This window comes from Lepidochelys olivacea, assembly GCF_965140295.1.
Source record: "Lepidochelys olivacea isolate rLepOli2 genome assembly, chromosome: 1".
Classification (NCBI taxonomy): domain Eukaryota; kingdom Metazoa; phylum Chordata; order Testudines; family Cheloniidae; genus Lepidochelys; species Lepidochelys olivacea.
In genome coordinates, this window is record NC_140411.1 from 56,866,624 (window position 1) to 56,886,462 (window position 19,839).

At 40.7% G+C, this 19,839-nt stretch overlaps 1 protein-coding gene across 1 annotated transcript in view; it reads left to right on the forward strand.

The window, feature by feature from the left end:
• LOC311514971 (fibrinogen-like protein 1) overlaps window positions 1–18,722 on the forward strand; it is a 32,081-nt gene extending 13,359 nt beyond the window's left edge. The window contains exons 2-8 of the mRNA XM_084617728.1: window positions 4,277–4,361; window positions 8,140–8,350; window positions 9,279–9,438; window positions 12,498–12,595; window positions 12,692–12,780; window positions 16,823–17,013; window positions 17,605–18,722. Of these exons, the coding sequence (XP_084473854.1) occupies window positions 4,277–4,361; window positions 8,140–8,350; window positions 9,279–9,438; window positions 12,498–12,595; window positions 12,692–12,780; window positions 16,823–17,013; window positions 17,605–17,785 (1,015 nt within the window). The 3' untranslated portion in view covers window positions 17,786–18,722. The remainder of the gene's footprint in view (window positions 1–4,276; window positions 4,362–8,139; window positions 8,351–9,278; window positions 9,439–12,497; window positions 12,596–12,691; window positions 12,781–16,822; window positions 17,014–17,604) is intronic.
• The last annotated feature ends 1,117 nt before the right edge of the window (window positions 18,723–19,839 follow it).

A 19,839-nucleotide genomic window follows, 5' to 3' on the forward strand; every position in this document is an offset into this window, starting at 1 on the left:
TTGTCACAACATCACAGTGCAAGAGGGAACCAGAGTGAGACAGAGGGCTCAGCTGTACCTCACTTCCAGGGGGCACCCTGCGGGGGGAACCAGTCACATGCAGTTCATGAAAATCCAGTTTACTAGCAACAAATCAAGCATGCAAGATACTGTGCATATATTTACAAGTACCAATAATAACACATACCTCCAAAAAAAAGTGTGCAGTGCTTTACGCAGCACTTTTCAGGTGTAGATCACAAAGCACTGTACTAAAGAGGGCAGTATCATTATCCCCATTTCACAGAGGGTGAAACTGAGGCCTAGAGAGGTGAAGTGACTTTTCCATGGTCACCCAGAACATGAGTGGCAGAGGTAGGAACACCTGGTTCTTCTGAGTCCTCCTGGAAGTGATGTAAAAATGGGGGCAATGTGTAAAACAGTTAATATTTGCAGACAATATGACTGTAGGGCCAAACATTTTACAAAGAGTGAATCTGACCTCGTTCTAAAAAGCTGAATGGGAATTAATATTGCAGTTCATGTATCTGCCATACATATTCCTGGAAAAGAAAATGCTTTTGCTAACGTGCTGTCAAGGGATTTCAACATCTGTGAGAAGGTATCATTAGAGAAAACGCAATGTTCATATTTGCTTAAGATGACTCAATTATTTTTAAGTAGAAGCCAAATGGAGCTGTACACAGACACACTCTTCTGGTACATCTGCTTCACATGATCTCCACACCAGGTCCTATCCCTAGGTCCCTATCCTACACTGCTATCCCTAAGGTATTGTCTAAACTGGGAAAATAAGTCATGTCTGAAAATGTCTAAACAAATATCTTTTAACTAATATGATTATAAACATGACTTGGGCCCAGATGGTACTTAGGTGCTTAACTCCCATTGATTTCAATGAGAGAGAGATTCATAAACCCCTTTGAGATTCTGAGCCTTGGAACCTAGTGTAGACAGAGCAGGTCATGTTTAAAAGCCTATTAGCTGGTCGTGATCAACCCTAGACTCCTGCATAGGGAAGAGTTAACATGTTTTCAAACATGACTTATCTACCTAGTCTAGACTAGTCTCACACTTCCGCTTGAGTTTTGCCTCAATAAGGAGGGGGTTAAAAGTCAACAAGGAGGTCACGATTTGTCCCAGGGCTAATAAATGGCAGCTTTTAAAAACCTACTTTAGAGACCAAACCAAGAGTCTGGTGGAAGCACACTAAGATCCTCTGTGGGAGCATCTGACTGTGGGTCTCAAGCCAATTGTCAGGCTAGCAGAGGTGGGAGCCCTGTGCAGACAGGGGAGTAGAGAAGGGGAGAAAGTACAAAGATCAGAGACTTTTGGATTCTGTGAAGGGTTTGGAGTGTCCTTCAGGAAGGAATAGGATATTAAACCCTGATCCTGCAAGCACTTATGCACATACTGAACTTTATACACAGGAATAGTTTCATTGGCTCCAAAGGCCCTATTCACACATGTAAAGTTAAGCATGTGCTTACGTACCTGCAAGATGGTGGCCTTTATTTGTGTGTATGTTTTTAAAAGGAGTTGGGTCATGTGTGACTCTTAAGATTGTGCTCTCGGTTACACCCAGGCAGCCCCATTGACATCAACAAGCGATAGGCGAGAACAGCAATTGTAAGTATTGGCTGACTAGATCTAACTAAAAAGAGGGATTGTTAACAGATGAAAAGTCAGGAATGCTAATAATTCAACATCTGGGAACCATTAGCTTAGCCTCTTTGGCCAGATTCACAAAGGTATTTAGGCACTTAACTTCCACTGATTTCAATGGAAGTTAGGAGTCTAAATACCTTTGAAGAGCTGGGCTTTTTGAAGTCAGTGAGGGCTGGGGAAGGAAGTGAAGCACTCTGCAGGGTAGAACCCTGAACGCGAAAAGAGAGGAGGAGAAGAAGTTTCGTTCATTTAATTTCAAAGTTTAAAAAACTGGCTATTAAAACAGGGCTACCTCCAAAGCGGAAGGAAAAGCATTAATTTGATAATAAATAATATTTGTGGCTGAGAAATGGGTGCAGAGTGCTGATCTGTTAGAGGAGAAAGGGGAACGATATTTTTATTAATAAAATGGTATTATTGCACTTTCGTAACAGAATTTTTTTCAGTAATAATATGGGGGCTATGCAGAGACTGAATGACTTGTCATTTGGCCTCATTAGCTATCCTCTCGAGTGACCAAACAATTGCCTTGTAAAATGGAGAATTCCTCCTATTCTCCTGAAAATAAATATTAATCATTTGGCCATAATGCAAAGGGAGTGGCCTGTCTCTATTATTTTTTGCTCCATTCATCACAAACCTTCTTGTTTTTGTTAACTAGAAACCCGATCTTCCCATTTTGAGGTCAGTTACACAACCACAACCCTTCTGAGGCTTCAGTGTAATAGAGTCTTGCTTAATATCCTCATTTTCTACTCTCCAGTTAAGATTTCCTGTCCTTTGGCATTTGAATTTCTGTTTTCTATTTTTTTAGACATAAACCAAATTAAACAACAATGCAAATAAACACTGAGTCCAAAAGTCTGTCTTCATACTATCTTATGGAATTTATTGTAATTAGCATGGCTGTATTAAATTTGTAGGGCAGTGTTTTCCAAACTTTTTTGGCCACGGAACACTTTTTAGCCTATTACGGAACACTTAGTAATATTATTTTGTAGTCGTTTGGTTTTCAAATAAAAAATTGCGTTATTTATGCTCAAATATATTTTATTTTATAAAACAAAGCAAAAATACAAATATAAAATAACTTGAACTAACAATTTCTAACTGGAAAGCGCATATAAAGTAGTACAAAAATCAAGTGCAAGAGTTAAAATTAAATTCTAGATTCTTTCGCGGAACACCTATTCACATCGTGTAGAACACCAGTGTTCCGCGGAACACAAGTTTGGGAAACGCTGTTGTAGGGGAACACCCATGGGGAAAGTTAGCTTCAGTGATTCATTTAAATGCTTAAACAAATCATTCTTTATTGCATTTCACAGTTAAATAATGTGAATAATGATGCATGGAAATGGAACCTTTCCCTTTTAAGGAACACCACTGATATAAACATGATTTTAGTCTCCTCATACTCAGAACAAGTAGAATTAACATTAGGTAACAATCAAGCAAAATGATTAGGATTTGAGCAACTGTTTAATGCAAGTTTCAGAGTAGCAGCCGTGTTAGTCTGTATCCGCAAAAAGAAAAGGAGGACTTGCGGCACCTTGGAGACTAATAAATGTATTTGAGCATAAGCTTTCGTGAGCTACAGCTCACTTCATCGGATATATTTTTAGATTTGGCAGAATTTTATTGTTATGTTTTTATAATTTCAATGAATAATATTGATGTTTATTTTTAAGCATTTATTTTATTTTTTTAACTTTTCACAATTGTGCAAAATTATGGGTGTTAAGCATTTCCCCCCCCCCCAATTTTTATCAATTTAAATTTCCACAGTTGTGGAAAACTATGGGGTTTAAGATGTTGGGGGAGGGGTTGGGTTCTTTGTTGTTTTTGCATTTGCTTTTTTATTTATACAAAATGTTGTTATGCAAAACATTGTGGACAGTTTTGCCATTTGACTCATGTTCATTTCCATGTGCTTGACTTTAATCTCATTTATTTCAGATGAGACTTTAGTTACCACACTGTCTTGTCTGCTCAGTGTGGTAACTGAACAGCCTTGGCACAATTTGTCAGAGCTGAGGCTTCACCCTGGGGCCCTGCCCAAATGTATCCCTCCCTGAACCCTTTGGCAGGAAGGTGCACCAGTTGCTTGTCTGACTGCTGTCCCTCACCTCAGAGCTGAACTGCATTTCAGTGGTGGGTGAAGTGTATACGGAATATAAGGCCAAATCTTGCCATCTTTACTCCAGCAAAACCCAGTGAAGTTAATTAAAGTTTTGCCTGACTACAAGATTTCAGCCAACTAGTTTGTAAGGAACTCTATAAAGAGTTGTTTCCAGTAAAATGACGTGTACTGTAAATGGTGCATGTGCTTGTCTGTGGGAGCCAGAGGGGCTTGCTAGCATGTCACTCATCCCATCAGGGAAGTACTGAGCTTGGAACCCAAACTTAGGTCTCCCCATGGCACTGCGTCTGTACCAGTGAGTCCCAACCCTTTCTAAGATGCATCTTCTTTTCATTTTGTACTCCATGTCATTTCATATACCTTCTTTAATAAGTCCTGTCACACTTATATGAGGACTTAATTGTGGTTGTGTTTTTGGTGGAGTTAAAAAAGCACGTAGTACAGTAAATTCATTATTCTCCCCAGGCTACATGAAATGAATACAATGAGATCCTGGTTGCTGTTGCTACTTCTGCTTGTGAACTTGTGTTCACCTGCACCTCGACTTTCGGTATGTATCACTTGACTGTAGTTTGTATCATCCCTGTTAGCTGATTACTACTGATTGTTTCCAGGAGCATCCACAGTGTGCTAGGTATGGCAAATACACAAAAAAAGACATGGCCTTTCTCCTAAATAACTCACTCCCTAAAAAGCTAAATCAGACAGAGGGATATAGGAGTGGAGGAGGAGGTATTACAGCATGCAGGCAAAACAGTCAGGTGAGAATTGGCTGCATTCGGATAATAGAGTGTTTACATAATATAGGGGGTTGGGTTTCATTGTGGTCGGTTGGTGTGTGCGGGGACATTATATTGTAAGATTTATAGACTATGCCCACAACCGTGCCAGAAATCAGTCAGTTAGTTTCTTGCAGGCATCACTAGTGGAAGATGGTCTTCAGGATATATTTGAAAGCAGAGAGAGGAATAGTTTTGTAGATGAGATCCAAAAATAGCTCTTTTGGGGCCCAGTCGTGAGAGGTGCGAAGCACCTGCAACTCCCATTTAGTGATGTATTTGTAGTGTTTTTCTCAGAGTGCCAAGCATTCAAATTCCATAAAGGTAGCTGGAGAGGAAGGATGGCCATAAGGTTACAGAAAAGCATTGCCAGATCTGCATTTTCTTCATGCCTGTATTCTCCGTGTGACCTCAGGCAAATCACTTCACCTCTTTGTGGCTCAATTTCACGGAGTGTAAAATTGGGATAACAATATCCCCTTACCTCACAGATAGAGGGCGAGTGAAGCTAACTCTTTGGAAACTGCTTTGAGATGGAAGGTGCTTTGAATGGGAAGCATTATCTGATACCAGAGCATTTCCGCTAACAAAGTGCTCAGTCCTATGAGTTGCCATAACTCCCATTGACTTTGATTTTTCCACAATAAAGACGAATGCATGTTATTTACATAGAATGTACTTTCTAACCTAGTTTGTTATGATACGAATGTTTGGCCATTAATATTTTAAATGTGTTTTCTTAGCTCAAGAAAGGCTCCTCTAACTTTCCATAACATTTAGGGTCAGATTCAGAATCCCTTACTCGGGCAGAATGATATTGTATTACATGGGCAGCCTCAATGGCCCTGCGTCTGGAGACAAATACTATTCAACCTGACTAAAGCTATCAGAATTGATCCTGGAAGGTGGTATGAATCGTAGCTCCAGAAAAACATCAGGCCTAGTCCTGCATGCCCTTACTCGCTTGAGTAGTCTTTACACACATAGGGAAAACAAATGCATTTAAAATAATAACTGTCAAAATTGCCATTTTTATGATAATATGAGAGAAAAATCTAAATAAGTAACACATTGTGTCTCTGTCATGCTGCCTTTCCATGTGGACTCTATTGGCTCTAACTCATCCTTAAATCCCTGTTTTGGAACGGAGGCCTGTTGGAATAGGCACAAGTAACCACAGCTTGTTTTCATAAACTAAGTTGACTTGATGTTCCTGAGGATACTGTGAAAATAGCCTTTTGAAGAGTAAACAACAGCTCTGTGGTCAGGGAAGAAACAGAAAACCAACTGGAACAAACTGATTACTTCTTTTTTTTCCCCACTGGGGGTAAAAAGGCAGCAGGAGGAAACATAGCTACAGGTAGCCCAGGCAGTCTCTGGGTAAGTGTAAGCGGCAAGTTACATTCCTACAGACCACAGTAAGGAATGACTGTATTGTGGAAATAACCCAAGGGCTTTCCTTCCAAATGTGGCATGGGAACCTTAAGTACTCACAACCTGCTTTCAATAAACCACAGAAAGGCTGTCCTAGACTAGCACTAAACACATGACGCCGCCTGCATTACATACTTAAGACTGGCACAAAAAAACTATTAGCTGGCAAATTAAAAACTGCTTGTGTCCTTTATCTTCCTAGACTGTTCACGGTTTGGGCCAGGCCCTTTGCCTGCTTCTGTGTTTGGATGGCACCTCTCCCCTGGTGGGTGCAACTGCAATGTGAATAATAAGGAAAACAAGAAAGGACCTGAGTGTAGCCAGCCTCTACATTTGACCTTTGTGTACAGTAAATTTTCCTTACAAAATAATAAATGTCACCTCACAGACGGTCCCGGAACAATTTGCTGTCTCTTACTCAAGGCAACGTCAACAGGGGGCGCATATTACTCTGTCGTCCAGCCCATAGTCCAAATTCACATGCCTGGAATTCTCTGAAAGGACAGTTGGCCAGCAACTGTCGGTTATTCCCTCTTGACTGGCCACTGGCTCCTCCAGTGGCAGGAGTGAGAATTTACATAGGAAACAGGAATAGCCAGACTGGATCAGGACCCTGTCTCAGATAGTAACCAGTGCAGATGCTTCAGAGGAAAGTGTAAGAACCCTGCAGCAGGCAGATGTGGGGTGATCTGCCCGCCCACACACACACTAGGTCTTATCCTGATCTCAAATTGTTAGAGATTGGTTTACGCCCTGAAGCGTGAGGTTTAATATCCCTTCCATAATGTTGTTAGCACTAACACTGAATCGTCTTAACACTCATATCAATGTCCAGTCCCTTTTTTAATCTTGTTAAATTCTTGGGCCCAATGACTTCCTGTGGCAGTGAGTTCTGTAATCTAATTACAGGAGAAAAAGAATTTCCTTTTATCAGTTCTGAATTCGTCATCTTTTAATTTCATTGAAGGTCCCCTTGTTCTTGTGTTATGGGACAAAGAGAGCAGAAGCTCCTGATCTACCTTCTTTAGACCATTTGTTTTTTTCATAAACTTTTGTGATATCTAGAAGGCACATCAAAAACTTAGAGGGTATTCATGTCACTGGAGGCTTAAACCCTCTGTTTGGGCACCCAGTGGGTAGGATAAACTTCCCCACTCTGCCTCAGCCCTGACTTGAAGCAACCATTTTTGGTAGTGGTAGGAAGGTAGTTCTGTCATCAACAATATCAACAGGTTTCTCTGGTGGTTTCTGTGACATGAGTCTGTGTCAAGATTTTAGCCCACCTAAATCAATGTACGGTTTCAGGTGAAATCTAAAGACTTGGCATAGCTTTGAAACAAAACTAGACTCAGTTTCACTTGGTATTTTTCAAGTCATTCAAGCCCACTACTCCACACGAACTTCAGGCTATACCAATCCACGTAATAAGACTCCGTTGCCACTTTAGTTGGCTAAGACTTCTTCTTAAGGAATATAGCAATATGAGCTTCTGGTTTGATTCTGACCAAAAATGTTTTTCCTAGTGAGTTTCTGCTTTCGGGGATGCCAGTGTAAATCTGGAGTAACTCCACTGATATCTGTGGAACTACTGATTTCAATGGCGCGACTGCAGATTTATACCAGAGTAACTGTGAGCGGATTCTTTCCCTTTATCTTTCACTTTTACAATAAGAGGTCTGAGAATTCTGCATCCTTACAGGACCTTTGTAAGATCCAGATTTTGCCACTCAGTACCTTCCTCTGCAAATAAGTCCACTGATTTCATCAAAAGATAGCAGAGTTGAGCACAAGTCGTCCAAAGTCACTTTCTGATGGGCCAGTTAAAAAGTTAATGCTGCACTGCTGGAATCTCTTTGCCAAAATCAGCACAAAAAACTCTTCCCATTGGCCTCAATTCATCTGCCAGACTGTGCTGTAGACTGTAGACCATCTGTAGACTGTGCTGTAATGATTTAGAGATAAAAAATAATAGCCCTCTTTACCCAGTTAGATGTTTTAAATTTGAATCCTCTTGCCTCCTCAACATAGATGTATGTGTTTGGATCATTAAGAGCTACAGACGTTCTCCCTGTTGTTACCACTTTAATTACATCATACCTCTTTTTTCCCCCTTAGGATAAGGACATCTGCCTGTTAGACAACACTAAATTACAACGGAGGCTAAAACTGCTCCAAGACTTGCTTCAGTTGTGTGAATTACAGCTGAAGGACATCTTAGGGAACAACTATCATGGAGCAAAGAGCAAGTTCTTCTCAGGCAGGAGGAGCATACAGCCTGAAATACTTTTACCCACAACTAGTGGAAACTTGATAGTCTACGATCAAGGTAGGATGTTGCAGAAGGATATAATAGACACTGTCACTTCAGCATATCAAAATATTTATTTCTTGCTGCAACATTCCATTTATAAACAGATAGGCATATTTATATCTTATCCAATTACCTTAACAAAATCAACACAGGAAGTTTATATCTTTAAAAATGCTTAATCTAGAATATGTACTATTTATTATATGCGTAGGAGGGTTAAGGGTAGATCCATGGCCCAAGGCCACTGACCTAGTGCGTCATCTCAGGTAAGTCACTTTATTTCCCTGCACCTCTCTTCCTCACCTACACTCTTCCCATCTCATCCACTTAGCTCTTTGGGGCAAGGACTGTCTTTCACTATGTTTTTGTACAGCACCTGGCACAATGGTCCATGGGCATGGTTCCTGTTGTGCAACAGTTCAATAGTGCAGAAGCACGCTATGACAGAATGATATTGCTTTGCAATTGTCACAACATCAAATCTTTTCACCCTACACTAAAATTTTCAAAACTAGGGGGCCTTAAATTAGAGTCTGAAATCCTGATTTCAATTCTTAAATCAGTGGCCTGATTTCAAGGACTTCAGTGGGAAGAATCTAAGTTAATGCTGTCTTAGGTTGAGATGACGGTGGTAAATTCTTCTGAGTCCTTTCTGCACTACAGCTTCTACTGCTGTTACCATTGGTGGGGCTGCAAAAGATGGGTCCCGAATTTGCTCATCTAGATGCATCCTGGCTGGCCAAACTGTGTTACAATTTTTGCTAGAACCATATTTAAACATTGTTTTACAAATACAACCCCCAGCTCAGCCAGGGTGGGACCATACAGAAGAGCCAGAAATCATTGTCCTAAGACAAACTTCTATGGATGTTTTCTCTTGACTACAGTCAGCTATTTGCTCTTCCATGACCACTGTTTTATGAAGCAATACTATTCTGCTCAGATTGCTCTGCAGTGTTTAACAGCAGAAAAATCGAAAATGGATACTACCGAATCAGGCCCAGAGCAGACCGAGAACCTTTCCTGGTGTACTGTGACATGTCTGATGGAGGGGGATGGACTGTAATACAGCGACGCAGTAATGGCAAAGAAAATTTTGACAGGTATGTGCTGTGGTTAATATTTCAGTGGGGATTTAAACGATTCCTTTAAGGATTGCTGTGATGTTTAAATTCCATTCAATCTCTGATGGCACCTTACTATCAAAGGCTGCTATTTTAGGCTACAGTCCTACAAATGTGCACTCATGTGTTTAGTCATTCATAGAGATGAGGGAACAATGAGTTTTTCTGTTCCGGGGCTGAACCGAAAAATCTGGAAAAAAAAATTCTGGTTCAATTCAAACCAAAAAAAAAATTTTTCAAATTTTTTCATCCAATTGAAGAACACAAAAAATATGATTTTGAATTGACAAACATTTCAACTCAACTCAGAATTATTGTTTTCCAATTTTTCAATTTGTTTTGAGTCAATCGAAACATTGGGGCTGTCTCCACGTGAATTTTTTTCCTAGTTTTTGTTTTGATTCTGCTGTTTCCGGTGCACTTCACCCTTTTTATTGTGTTATATTTTGTTTTTGAAATTGGCCAAATTTGAAATCAAAATGCTGTTTGGACTCTAAACGTTAAAACAGAACATTTCAACTCATTAAAAAAAGGTGTTTTCAACCAAATCTATTTGTCGAATTCAACCCAAATTCAATTAATAGTTTCAGGGACCAAAAATTTCACTTTTCAATAGAAAAACAATTTGTTGAAAAAAATTCGTTCAGTTCTAGTCCTTACTGATTAGAAGTATTTGCACAAATAAGGACAACTCCTGGGAGTAAGGGCTGGCAGGATCGGGCCCTTTTTAATAGTTTAGACTGAAGTTAGAATGCACTTGTGATACTTTTTCACTGGTTGGTCTTTGTCTGTTTAAGTCTTTTTGGTTATTATGATAGGAGACATTTCATTATCTGGTAATGATTTTGATTCTGCCACCATCTGCTATCAACCAATTAAATGATATATCCTCTCTCATATCATGAAAACTATCACAGTGTACTATTTACTCCCTCTTCCAGAATGTTAATGAAGATGCAAAATAAGACTGGTCCAGATTGTCTTGGCTTAAAGCCATGGGAAGGTGGCTTTTACATGGAGATTTCTACCCAAAAAGCTTCCTCCTGCCACTTTCAACCTGGCAAACTGGTCCATTGATTGGTGTTTTGATCAGTCTTATTTAACGTCCTCATTCATGATGTGGAAGAGGAAATAAACACTAGAGCTAGAGGGGTAACTGAGGGTTTGGTTCAATGCCTGAACCAAAATATCTGAAAATATTTTCATTCCGGGTTGACCCAAATCACAATTTTTTGTTTTTTTCTTGACAAACGAAAAACTAATTTTCGGGGGGGAGGAGAGAGGGGCATGAATGAATGGTTATTTTGTCCTAAAACAAAATATTTTGTTTAGGTTTGGGATTTTTTTTACCCATGCCCTTTTAAGATAAATCTAGTTAAATTTCAATTAAATGTCATTTGAAAAATGAAAAGTCAGAATGTTTCGTATTGATAATGTAGAAATGAAACTTTGACTTTTTCAGAATTTTTTCCCCTCCATTTTTATTCTGCTGAAATTATTCACCAAATTCGACCCAAAACTGCATTTTTCAGAGAACAAATTATTGGCTGAAAAAAAATTGCCCAGCTCTACTTAGCAGTATGTTAATGAAATCTGAAAGGAATACTAAATTGGAAGGATCTTTGAATACGGATGGGGATATAGAAACAACACAGAGGAGTCTAGAGGGAGAAAAAACAGGGGCAGAAAGTAACAGAAAGAGATTCATCTTGAAAAAATGCAGTCTACATAATCTGATGAAAAATAATTAAAAACACATATATTTGAAGGGAGGGACAGGCCAGGCAAGCAGTGATGCTGCAAGACATATAGGGGTGACAGTGGACAGAAAATTACACATGGGTTTGAAATCGGATACGGATACAAAACAGGCCAATGTATTCCACCCATACCTCCACCAAAGCAGAGAATGCACTTTGGGGGAGGGGGGTAAAATGAGGCCCAGCCAGGGCCACCTTTCCCTCCAGCCAGTTCCCCCTCCAGAGCAAGAACTGTGCAGGGATACACCCCCACATATACACACGCTTGGGGTACTAGGATCCAGGCAGTGCTTCCCCTCCTCCTTGTCAAGTGGCCAGAGACTCTCACTGGTGGGACCAGAAGCAGCCAAAGCTGGGACCTTTGGACACTCCATTTAAAACTGGAATGTACGCCAACTTTCTCTGCCCTGTGCTGATTGGCTGTTGGCTCCAACATTCCCCTTTCCCCCTCAATCTCCTCACCTGCCTCTCTTACCCTCTTCTCCCCTGCCCTTTTTCTTTCCACTTAGGTGATCCACTCCTAACTCAGCCCACTCACCCCCCCGCCAAAAGTGGGATTAACATGCCATTTGCCACCTTCACACTGATCACCCCATTTGTGTGTTCTACTTCTTCCCCTACCCTGTGTCTGTCTTGTCTATTTAGATTATAAACTCTTCAGGGAAGGGCCTGTCTACTACTTTCTTTGTATGGTGCCTAGCACAATGGGGACCCAATTTTGATTGGCCCTGAGGCACTGCCATAATAAATGTGATTGATTCATAACTTGAGACATCACTACCTTTTGTTTGCAGCTTTTTGCCAGTTTTCAATTCATTATTATATTGCATAGTAGCCCTGAGTTTGCAGGGTGCTTGAGAGTGCAAGGCAGAATTCTTGTAACGTGTAAGGAGACAATTTGAATTAATTACTTAATTAAGATTTTGCGAGGCTCAGTGTCAGCTGCTTTACTAAAAGACTAATCTAGGATATCTACTTCATTCCATTTGTCCAGTACCGTTTGTCCTGATTCTGAAAGTACTACACCTGGCAGCGTTAGCAGGATTGAACCCACTGCGAGCGAGTGAGAGAGAGTAATATGTAAAGCAGTCAACATTGTTTAGTATTTATTTGTAATGAGCTGCTATAAATCTGTCGTCTCTTATGCTTTGAATAGGATACGTAGAAAAAATGTTTCTTTAGATAAAGCCAAAGATTTACTTGTCAAGAGATTTCACAATAATAGGGCGACTGAGATTGTCAGATACAAACTCCGTAATTTCAGCAATCTCGCTTCAGGAAATGGGCTGATTACAAACAAGGATTTGGACAGTTCCAGGGCAAGAATGATGAATACTGGCTGGGCAATGACCACATTTATGATCTGCTGGTTAGAGGTAAGGGTATTATTTCATCTGCACAATTTCTTACGAGTTGCATTGTATGGTTCACTGTGAAATACTAATCTAACAAGATACTGCATTATAATCCAGAGAAAAACTCACTAAAAATTGACCTGATGGACTGGCAAGGAGAAAGACGATATGCAATCTATGAAAACTTCCAGATCAAGAATGAGCAGGTAAGAAATGAAGACAGTAGTGATTTGTTTGTTATTGCAGGGAGAGGGTTCTCTTTGACTTTTAGTACTTCTGCTTGAGTCCTGCTGAGATCTTAATAATAAAGTTCTGAAAAACTCATCCATTTTGTTCACCGGGATCCATATCAACTAGAGACAGGACCAAGCCACAAAGAGCCTAAATGAGAACTTTTGAAAAGTTCAGTTGCAGTTAGATTCGGTATTTTGGTTTGGCCCATTATAGAGAGAAGGGATGGCAGAGAAGCTTGATAGCAGATCAGAAGCTGAAATTTTCCAAAGCTTGGAGGTATTCAGATGTGGGGCATTGATTCATCTCAACTGTGCATCTTTCTTTAAGATTAATTTCATATAGGTTTGTACCCTGTGAGTTTTGTTTGGGCTTCAGATTTGAATGATTGCAGAAACTCAAAGCAAAATTCAACCAAAACTGCCAAGTTTTGTCTGGTTTGGGGTCACAATATGAAAACATAACATTTCACATGGTTCACACCTGAAAACCTGAAATAGGCCAACGTTCACTCCAAATTTGGTTCAGTTTTGTTGGAGTTTGATATAGGTTTGCTTGTAACTTGGCCCAAGTTCACCAAAAGTTTTGCCAATCTCACTAGACATTCTGGAGAACCTGTCCACATTTCAAGTTTTGTTATGAAAGTTTTGGACAACTCCATTTCAATCAGTGAAAAAAGCAAATGTTATGAAAGAGAGAACCTACAATTATTACACATCTATTATCAGTCTCGTTCCGGATCTACTGTGTTCATCACTGTAGTATCTGAGCACTTTCCAGTGGTACATTAAGCGACGTGGCCACACATATATCATGGGTTGTTTGTTTTCCCATCCTCTCCCTAGAGGGAGAAGCATGTTCAGTGGAGTGATTTGTTTTGGTGGGATGTGGTTGTTGAGTATTTTTGGGTTCTGTTTATTTTTTTACATAAATATACCTGGTTTTGTGCGTTATGTTAGAGAAGGCAAGATCAAAAAGATGTGCCTGGCAGTTGGAATGAATGGTGGTGAGTTTGTGATGCTCCATAGTTCCTAGGGGAGTTCATTCCACAGTCTTGGACTGGCCCATGGAGAAGGCTCTGTCTCCCACACAGACAAGATTTACTCTTATTATTGAGAGTTCTGTTGCGCCAAAGGAGCATAGCCGCAGACCACAGTTTTTGTCCTGGAGCATTATATGATCTTTTAAGTATACTGGGCCCACACCTTGGAGCACTTTGAACATAAGGATCAAGACCTTCAACTTAATTTGAACTCCTGTTAGCAGCCAGGGTAGAGAATGAAGGACAGGTTTGCTATGATCTTGGTAGTTGGTGTGCCGAGGAGATGCACTGCAGTGTTCTGAATTAATTGAAGTTTCCAAATGCTGAAGTCTTCATGAACAAGTATATTGCATTGCTGTAATCCAGCCAAGAGGTGGTGAAGGTATGAACAACTGAGGCCAGGTCTTTATCTGGCAGGATGGGATGGAGTTTCTACCCAAGTGGAGATGGTAGAAAGCATTATTAATGGATTTTGCTAAACTCCTAGACTATAGACTGAATTGAACAGTTGTGGGTGTCTATCTTTGACCAGTGGAGATTGCATCAAGGCTCAAAACTCTTCAGAATGCTTTATTCTGCCCACCAGCATCACCTCTGTCTTGCATGGGTTCAGCTTCAGCCAACTGTTTTTCATCCAAGAGCTGATCTCATCCAACCACTGGGGCATCTTGGTGGTGTGGTCGTTTGTGGTGAAAGATAGAGCTGTGTGTCATATGCATATTGCTGGCACTTGAGTCCATATCGTATGACTGCATGTAGATGTTGAATACGACTGGAGAGAGAACTGATCCTTGTGGGTTTCTACAAGTGAGTGGTCTAGTGATGGAGGTGCAGTAAAATGTTGAGCATACTATCAGCATAACACAAATCAATAAAGTGCAGTTTCCCATCACTACTCTTTGGTGTGTCCTCTCAGGAAAGACTCAAACCATTTTAGCACATTACCCTGGACCCCGGCCACCTCTCGCAGGCAAGTCAGCAGAATCTCATGTGTTGAATGCTGCGCACAGGTCCAGAAGGATGGGAATGGATATATCTTCTATCAATCGACAGCAGGAGATTATCCATCTGTGCCACTAAGGCGGTTTTGGTTCCAGGTCCTGGCCTGAATTCAGATTGTGCTGGATGTAGAATGTTAGCTTCCGTTAGATGAGCTTGTAGTTGGCCTTTTGCTAGTTTAAGAGAATAAGAATGGCCATACAGGATCAGACCAGTGGTCCATCTATCCTATCTTCTGACAGTGGCCAGTGACAGATGCTTCAGAGGGAATGATCACAACATGGCAATTACTGAGTGCATCAATCCCCTGTCTTCCAGTCCCAGTTTCTGTCAGTCAGTGGTTTAGGACACTCTGAGCACCTCTGACCATCTTGGCTAATAGTCATTGATGGACCTATGCTCCATGAAATTATCTAATTCTTTTTTGAACCCTTCTCTGTGAGCTTGCTCAGGAATGGGAGCTTTGACACATTTGACTGAAGTATCTGGGGTGAGTTTCTTCAGTGTTGGTTAGACTATTGTGTGTTTGAAGGAGGAAGAGAAGATTCTTTCTCTAAATGATACATTGACTATTTCGTTCAGGAGTGGCACCAATTGTTCATGATTTTCTTTCACAAGCCAGAAGGGGCATGGGTCAAGACTACTTTAGGTGTCCATAACTTCTTCAGGAGTGAATGTACTGAACTCTGGGAATGCAGGAGGGCTGTTGGTTAGTGGGTATAGGCAGAGTAGATCCATACTGTTTAAGAAGCCTTCCTGAATGTGTATGATCTTTTCAGAGAAGTAGGATGATAGATTTTTGCTATACTTGGTGCTCTGTTTTGATGCAGGCTATAGGCACTCAGGACTAACTAAGAGGTTTCTCACCCTGGATGACTCCTTGGGACAGGATTTGGCAGACTCAATAGAGACTGATAGGAACATTCTCTTGACCTGTTCTTCTTCTTAGCATATGCGCAACATGCCTCGGGTGGCACGTCATCAGGATTCATCACCGAATTTGGTCTGCTGGTTGGATCATTAGCTTCCTTGGACCGGGTACTGATGGGGAGCACAACATGTCTTAGTACAGGCTTTGAGGAATTTGTTATTTCATCCTGTCTGAATCAGCCTTTGTTTTCCATCACTGGCACTCAAGTTTCTGCCCCTCTTCAACCACTGCAAGGTATCAGAAAATTAAGGAGATCTGTGTGGGCAATGGGAAGGAAGGTGCTGCATAGAAGCCAGCATAACAGTGGCCAAGGCCAGTGTAGAATGGTAATGGTTCACCAGGTCCTTGACGCCTCATGCCGTGCGTGAGGTGCTGTTGTCCTTCAGCAAACTCTGCAATTTGTTGGAGTCCATGATTTTTTATGGTCAAATCAGACTCACTGGTCTTTCTTGTTGCCTAGATGCTGGAAGGTTCTCTGGCCACTGCCCTAATGAGGTGATGGGTTGTCCAAAACAGTGGCTGGGTTGTGATGTCCTCTATCATGACATCTAGGCTGCAAATCAGGTCCAGAGCGTGACTGGCTGTGAGGTTGGACCAGAGATGATCTGTGAAAGTCCTAGGGAGGCAAGAGAGGAGATGAATTTTTAGACTTTTGCATCTGCAACCTTTGTCAGTGTGTATGTTGAAATCTTCCAAGATGAGAAATCTGGGGTATTTCACAACCATTGCCCCTGGAGCCACTCTTCTAGTGTCTAGGCATTCCTGCCAGGATCAGCCAATTTGTATCATGTGGGTGTTGAAAGAGAATAATACTTGTAGCCTTTAGTAGCAGGAGAACAACTTGGCAGTATATTTGGTATATTAGATGGGGTTTTGGCCCAGGGCTAATATCAAAAAGCATAAGGCCAAAATCATCTTTGACTTCAGTGGAGTTATACCAGGGATTAATTTGGCCCACAGTATATTGCAGAAAACAATTATGAGCTTTCAAAAAGAAATAAAAGGCTGCTAATAACAGAGAAATGTTTACATTTAACTCTTGCAGGACAATTACAGGTTATGGGTTGGCACCTATTCTGGTAATGCTGGTGATGCTCTGTCTGGCGGGAGTAACTTTGAAGAGCAGTGGTCAGCATCTCTCAGTGGAATGCCATTCTCCACATCAGACAAGGATCATGATAGATTCCTAGCAGGCAACTGTGCACAAGAGAACAAGTGTGGCTGGTGGTTTAACAGGTATGGGAAGAAGTTGACTGTATCCATTACATAAAGAGTGACGCACATGGGACTAGGGCTGTGGATGGGTGTGCAGCAACAGTGTTTTTTCATTACCATTCAAGACAGAGAAGTTTAAATAGCTTTCATGATGACTTTCAGAATAAAAGCATAAGAGAAGTGTCCTGTGTACCAACGGCCTGAGGCTCTAACTTGGCAGTTAGAGTGTATGTTAAGGGCATTTCTCTAGTTTGGGGTGATTAATTTTTGAGCTTTCTATCACAGTTGGCCATAATTATATTTCACTGATGTTATATTTCATTGGTGGGTATTACCGGTATGTTAGCAATTACTGGGTCTGGTCTCACAGGCCCTCTGTGCAGGGAATGCACACTGAAGTCAATAGTTCTGCATGTGGACAGTTTGTAAGACTAAGCCCTTTGTTTCATATTAAGCCTTTATAAGCCAGGTCCTCATCAGGTGTAAACTGGCATAGATCCATTGAATTCAAATGTGTATCAATAAAAATACTTCGTATTTTGCTGTAATGATGCAATGCCGTCTCACGTTAAACTGAGTCTCCTTTTTTCCACCCCCTTTTGTCCCTACAAGATGCCACGCAGCAAATCTCAATGGACAATATTATAAAACAGGAAACTACACAGGACGCCATGACAATGGAGTGGTTTGGTCAACGTGGCGTGGGTTGTGGTACTCCCTGAAATACACAGCCATGAAAATCAGGCTTCCATCTTTTGTTGACATAGGGAGTGGACATGGTGAAAGCAGCTAGGACAGCTAGAATCCGCATCATTGGAGACAGAGAGAGTACAGGATAGAAAGGATTTTAGAAATCAAGGGCCAAACCCTCAGCTGGTGTAAATTAGCACAGTTGCACTGTAGTAATTGGCATTTGATCAGTTTATATTAGTTGAGGATCCATCCCCAGGGTAGAGTACTAGAATACTCCTATCGTATGGTCTAATGGAGGATGTAAGGGTCTCTCATTCTTGCTAAAACCAATGGAAACGCCACAAGTTTGTTTTCCAATGATCTTTAGTGGAGAGGAGAGTACTGAGCAGTTCACAGGAAACTCTCTGCACCTTACAAAATCAGGCCCTTACTCCTCTTAGCCATTTGTACCTTATAATGGCCAAATTCTTCTCACTTTGATTTCAATGGTCAGTGAATGTGGTAAGCAATGTAAGAACACAGAAATAGAACAAACAGGGGAATAAGGATTTGGCCCTTAAAGCTGTCAGCTAGATCTAGGTCTCAGATTTAGATTTTGTTTTGAAGTGGACTTTGCAAAGCCTAATATGAAGGTTCAATATTCTGGAGAATTCTTTATTTCAGTTGCTATTTGTTTATTTATATGTTCTTGTCAGTGTTCTGCAACAGACAACTTTGTGCTAGTGAATGAGAACTAGAAAGTTCTTTTCTAGTTCACTGTTCACTTCCACTTCATTATATTAGCCAAGTGAAATGAGAAAAGTATACAGCACAAATGAATGAGTATAGAATAAAAACAAGAAATGTAATGCCAACAATTAATTCTCTTAAGTTGTTAGTAACAAAAGACTTGGGCTTGACATAAATCCTTTAACCTCCATGCTGCAAAATGAGTCTACACTTTGTATATTATAAATATGCTCTTTTAAATTAGTCGTTCTTTTCAATTTATTTTACTTTTCCTTTACATAAATACACATTGTAATTTGTATTATATATTCGTACACATGTGAATTAAAAATCATTTGAATGGAAATTTACATTGTTTTTGTTCTTAAACAATACTGGGAGATGGACAAAGATTTGGTTGGAAAATCAGAAATGGTTTGGGAGAGAAGATGCTCCAAGACATTTTACTCACACTTTTATCACTGGTTCTAGTCACATTTTCACGGCCTGTAAGGCAAGCTTAATTTTCTTGAATCAAGCAACACTGGGGAAGCTGGATGTTCAGTGTGAAATTTTACATGCTCTGCTTCCTGATGGCTCATCTGCCTAGAGACACAAGGATCAAATCCTGCCCTCCATTACACCTCTTTTGAGTGTAGACAACATGTCAGTTAAAATGCTGACCAATGTCCGCTTTTGCTCCCACGGTGCTAGTTCACCAGTGAGACACAGCCTCAAGGGCTGCAGCCCAGGAAGAATGCATGGATGCCCTCAGTCCAAGAGGTAACACGTGCCCACGAGAAATGAGAACTACACCTATGTCTTTGGAACGAGAGTCATGCTTGTCACCAAAGGGAGTGGAGTGGAGTCCAACACCAGAACTTCCTCTCATCTAACTCACTTTATTTGTACTACACAACCAGTAAGCCTTACCGCGGGGGTCATAATTATGTATCTAGAGCATTTTATTAAATGAAAAGTTGCCAGAAGAAATCAGTGCTAACCTGGTGGCACCTACCAACCCTGATTTACCATATAGTACAACCCTATAACAGTGTAGCCCTTGGCACAAAATCCAGTAGCAATAAGGAAACTTCTGTCAATGTATAGGCATGGAGACTAGTTAAGGTGGAACAATTGCTTCCAATCTACTCAGGCTGATGCTGGCACTTCTTATAAACATTATTGCTTTGGCAACATCCTGCTGGGGACATGCTCCAGGACAAAGCTACCAGCAGGTGCTTGCACACATCAAGAAGCTGAAAATCAATTTCAGTGCCAAAAAGCCAGTGCTGTCCTGGCCCAGAAAGTCACGGGACACCCAACAGCCACTCTCTGACACTAGAACATTTAAATAAGAGTTTAAAATAATGTAATCAAAAGTATAAACCAGATATTTGCTTTAGAAGATGACCTTGCACAGGAGGGGATGCGGGAAGATGTACC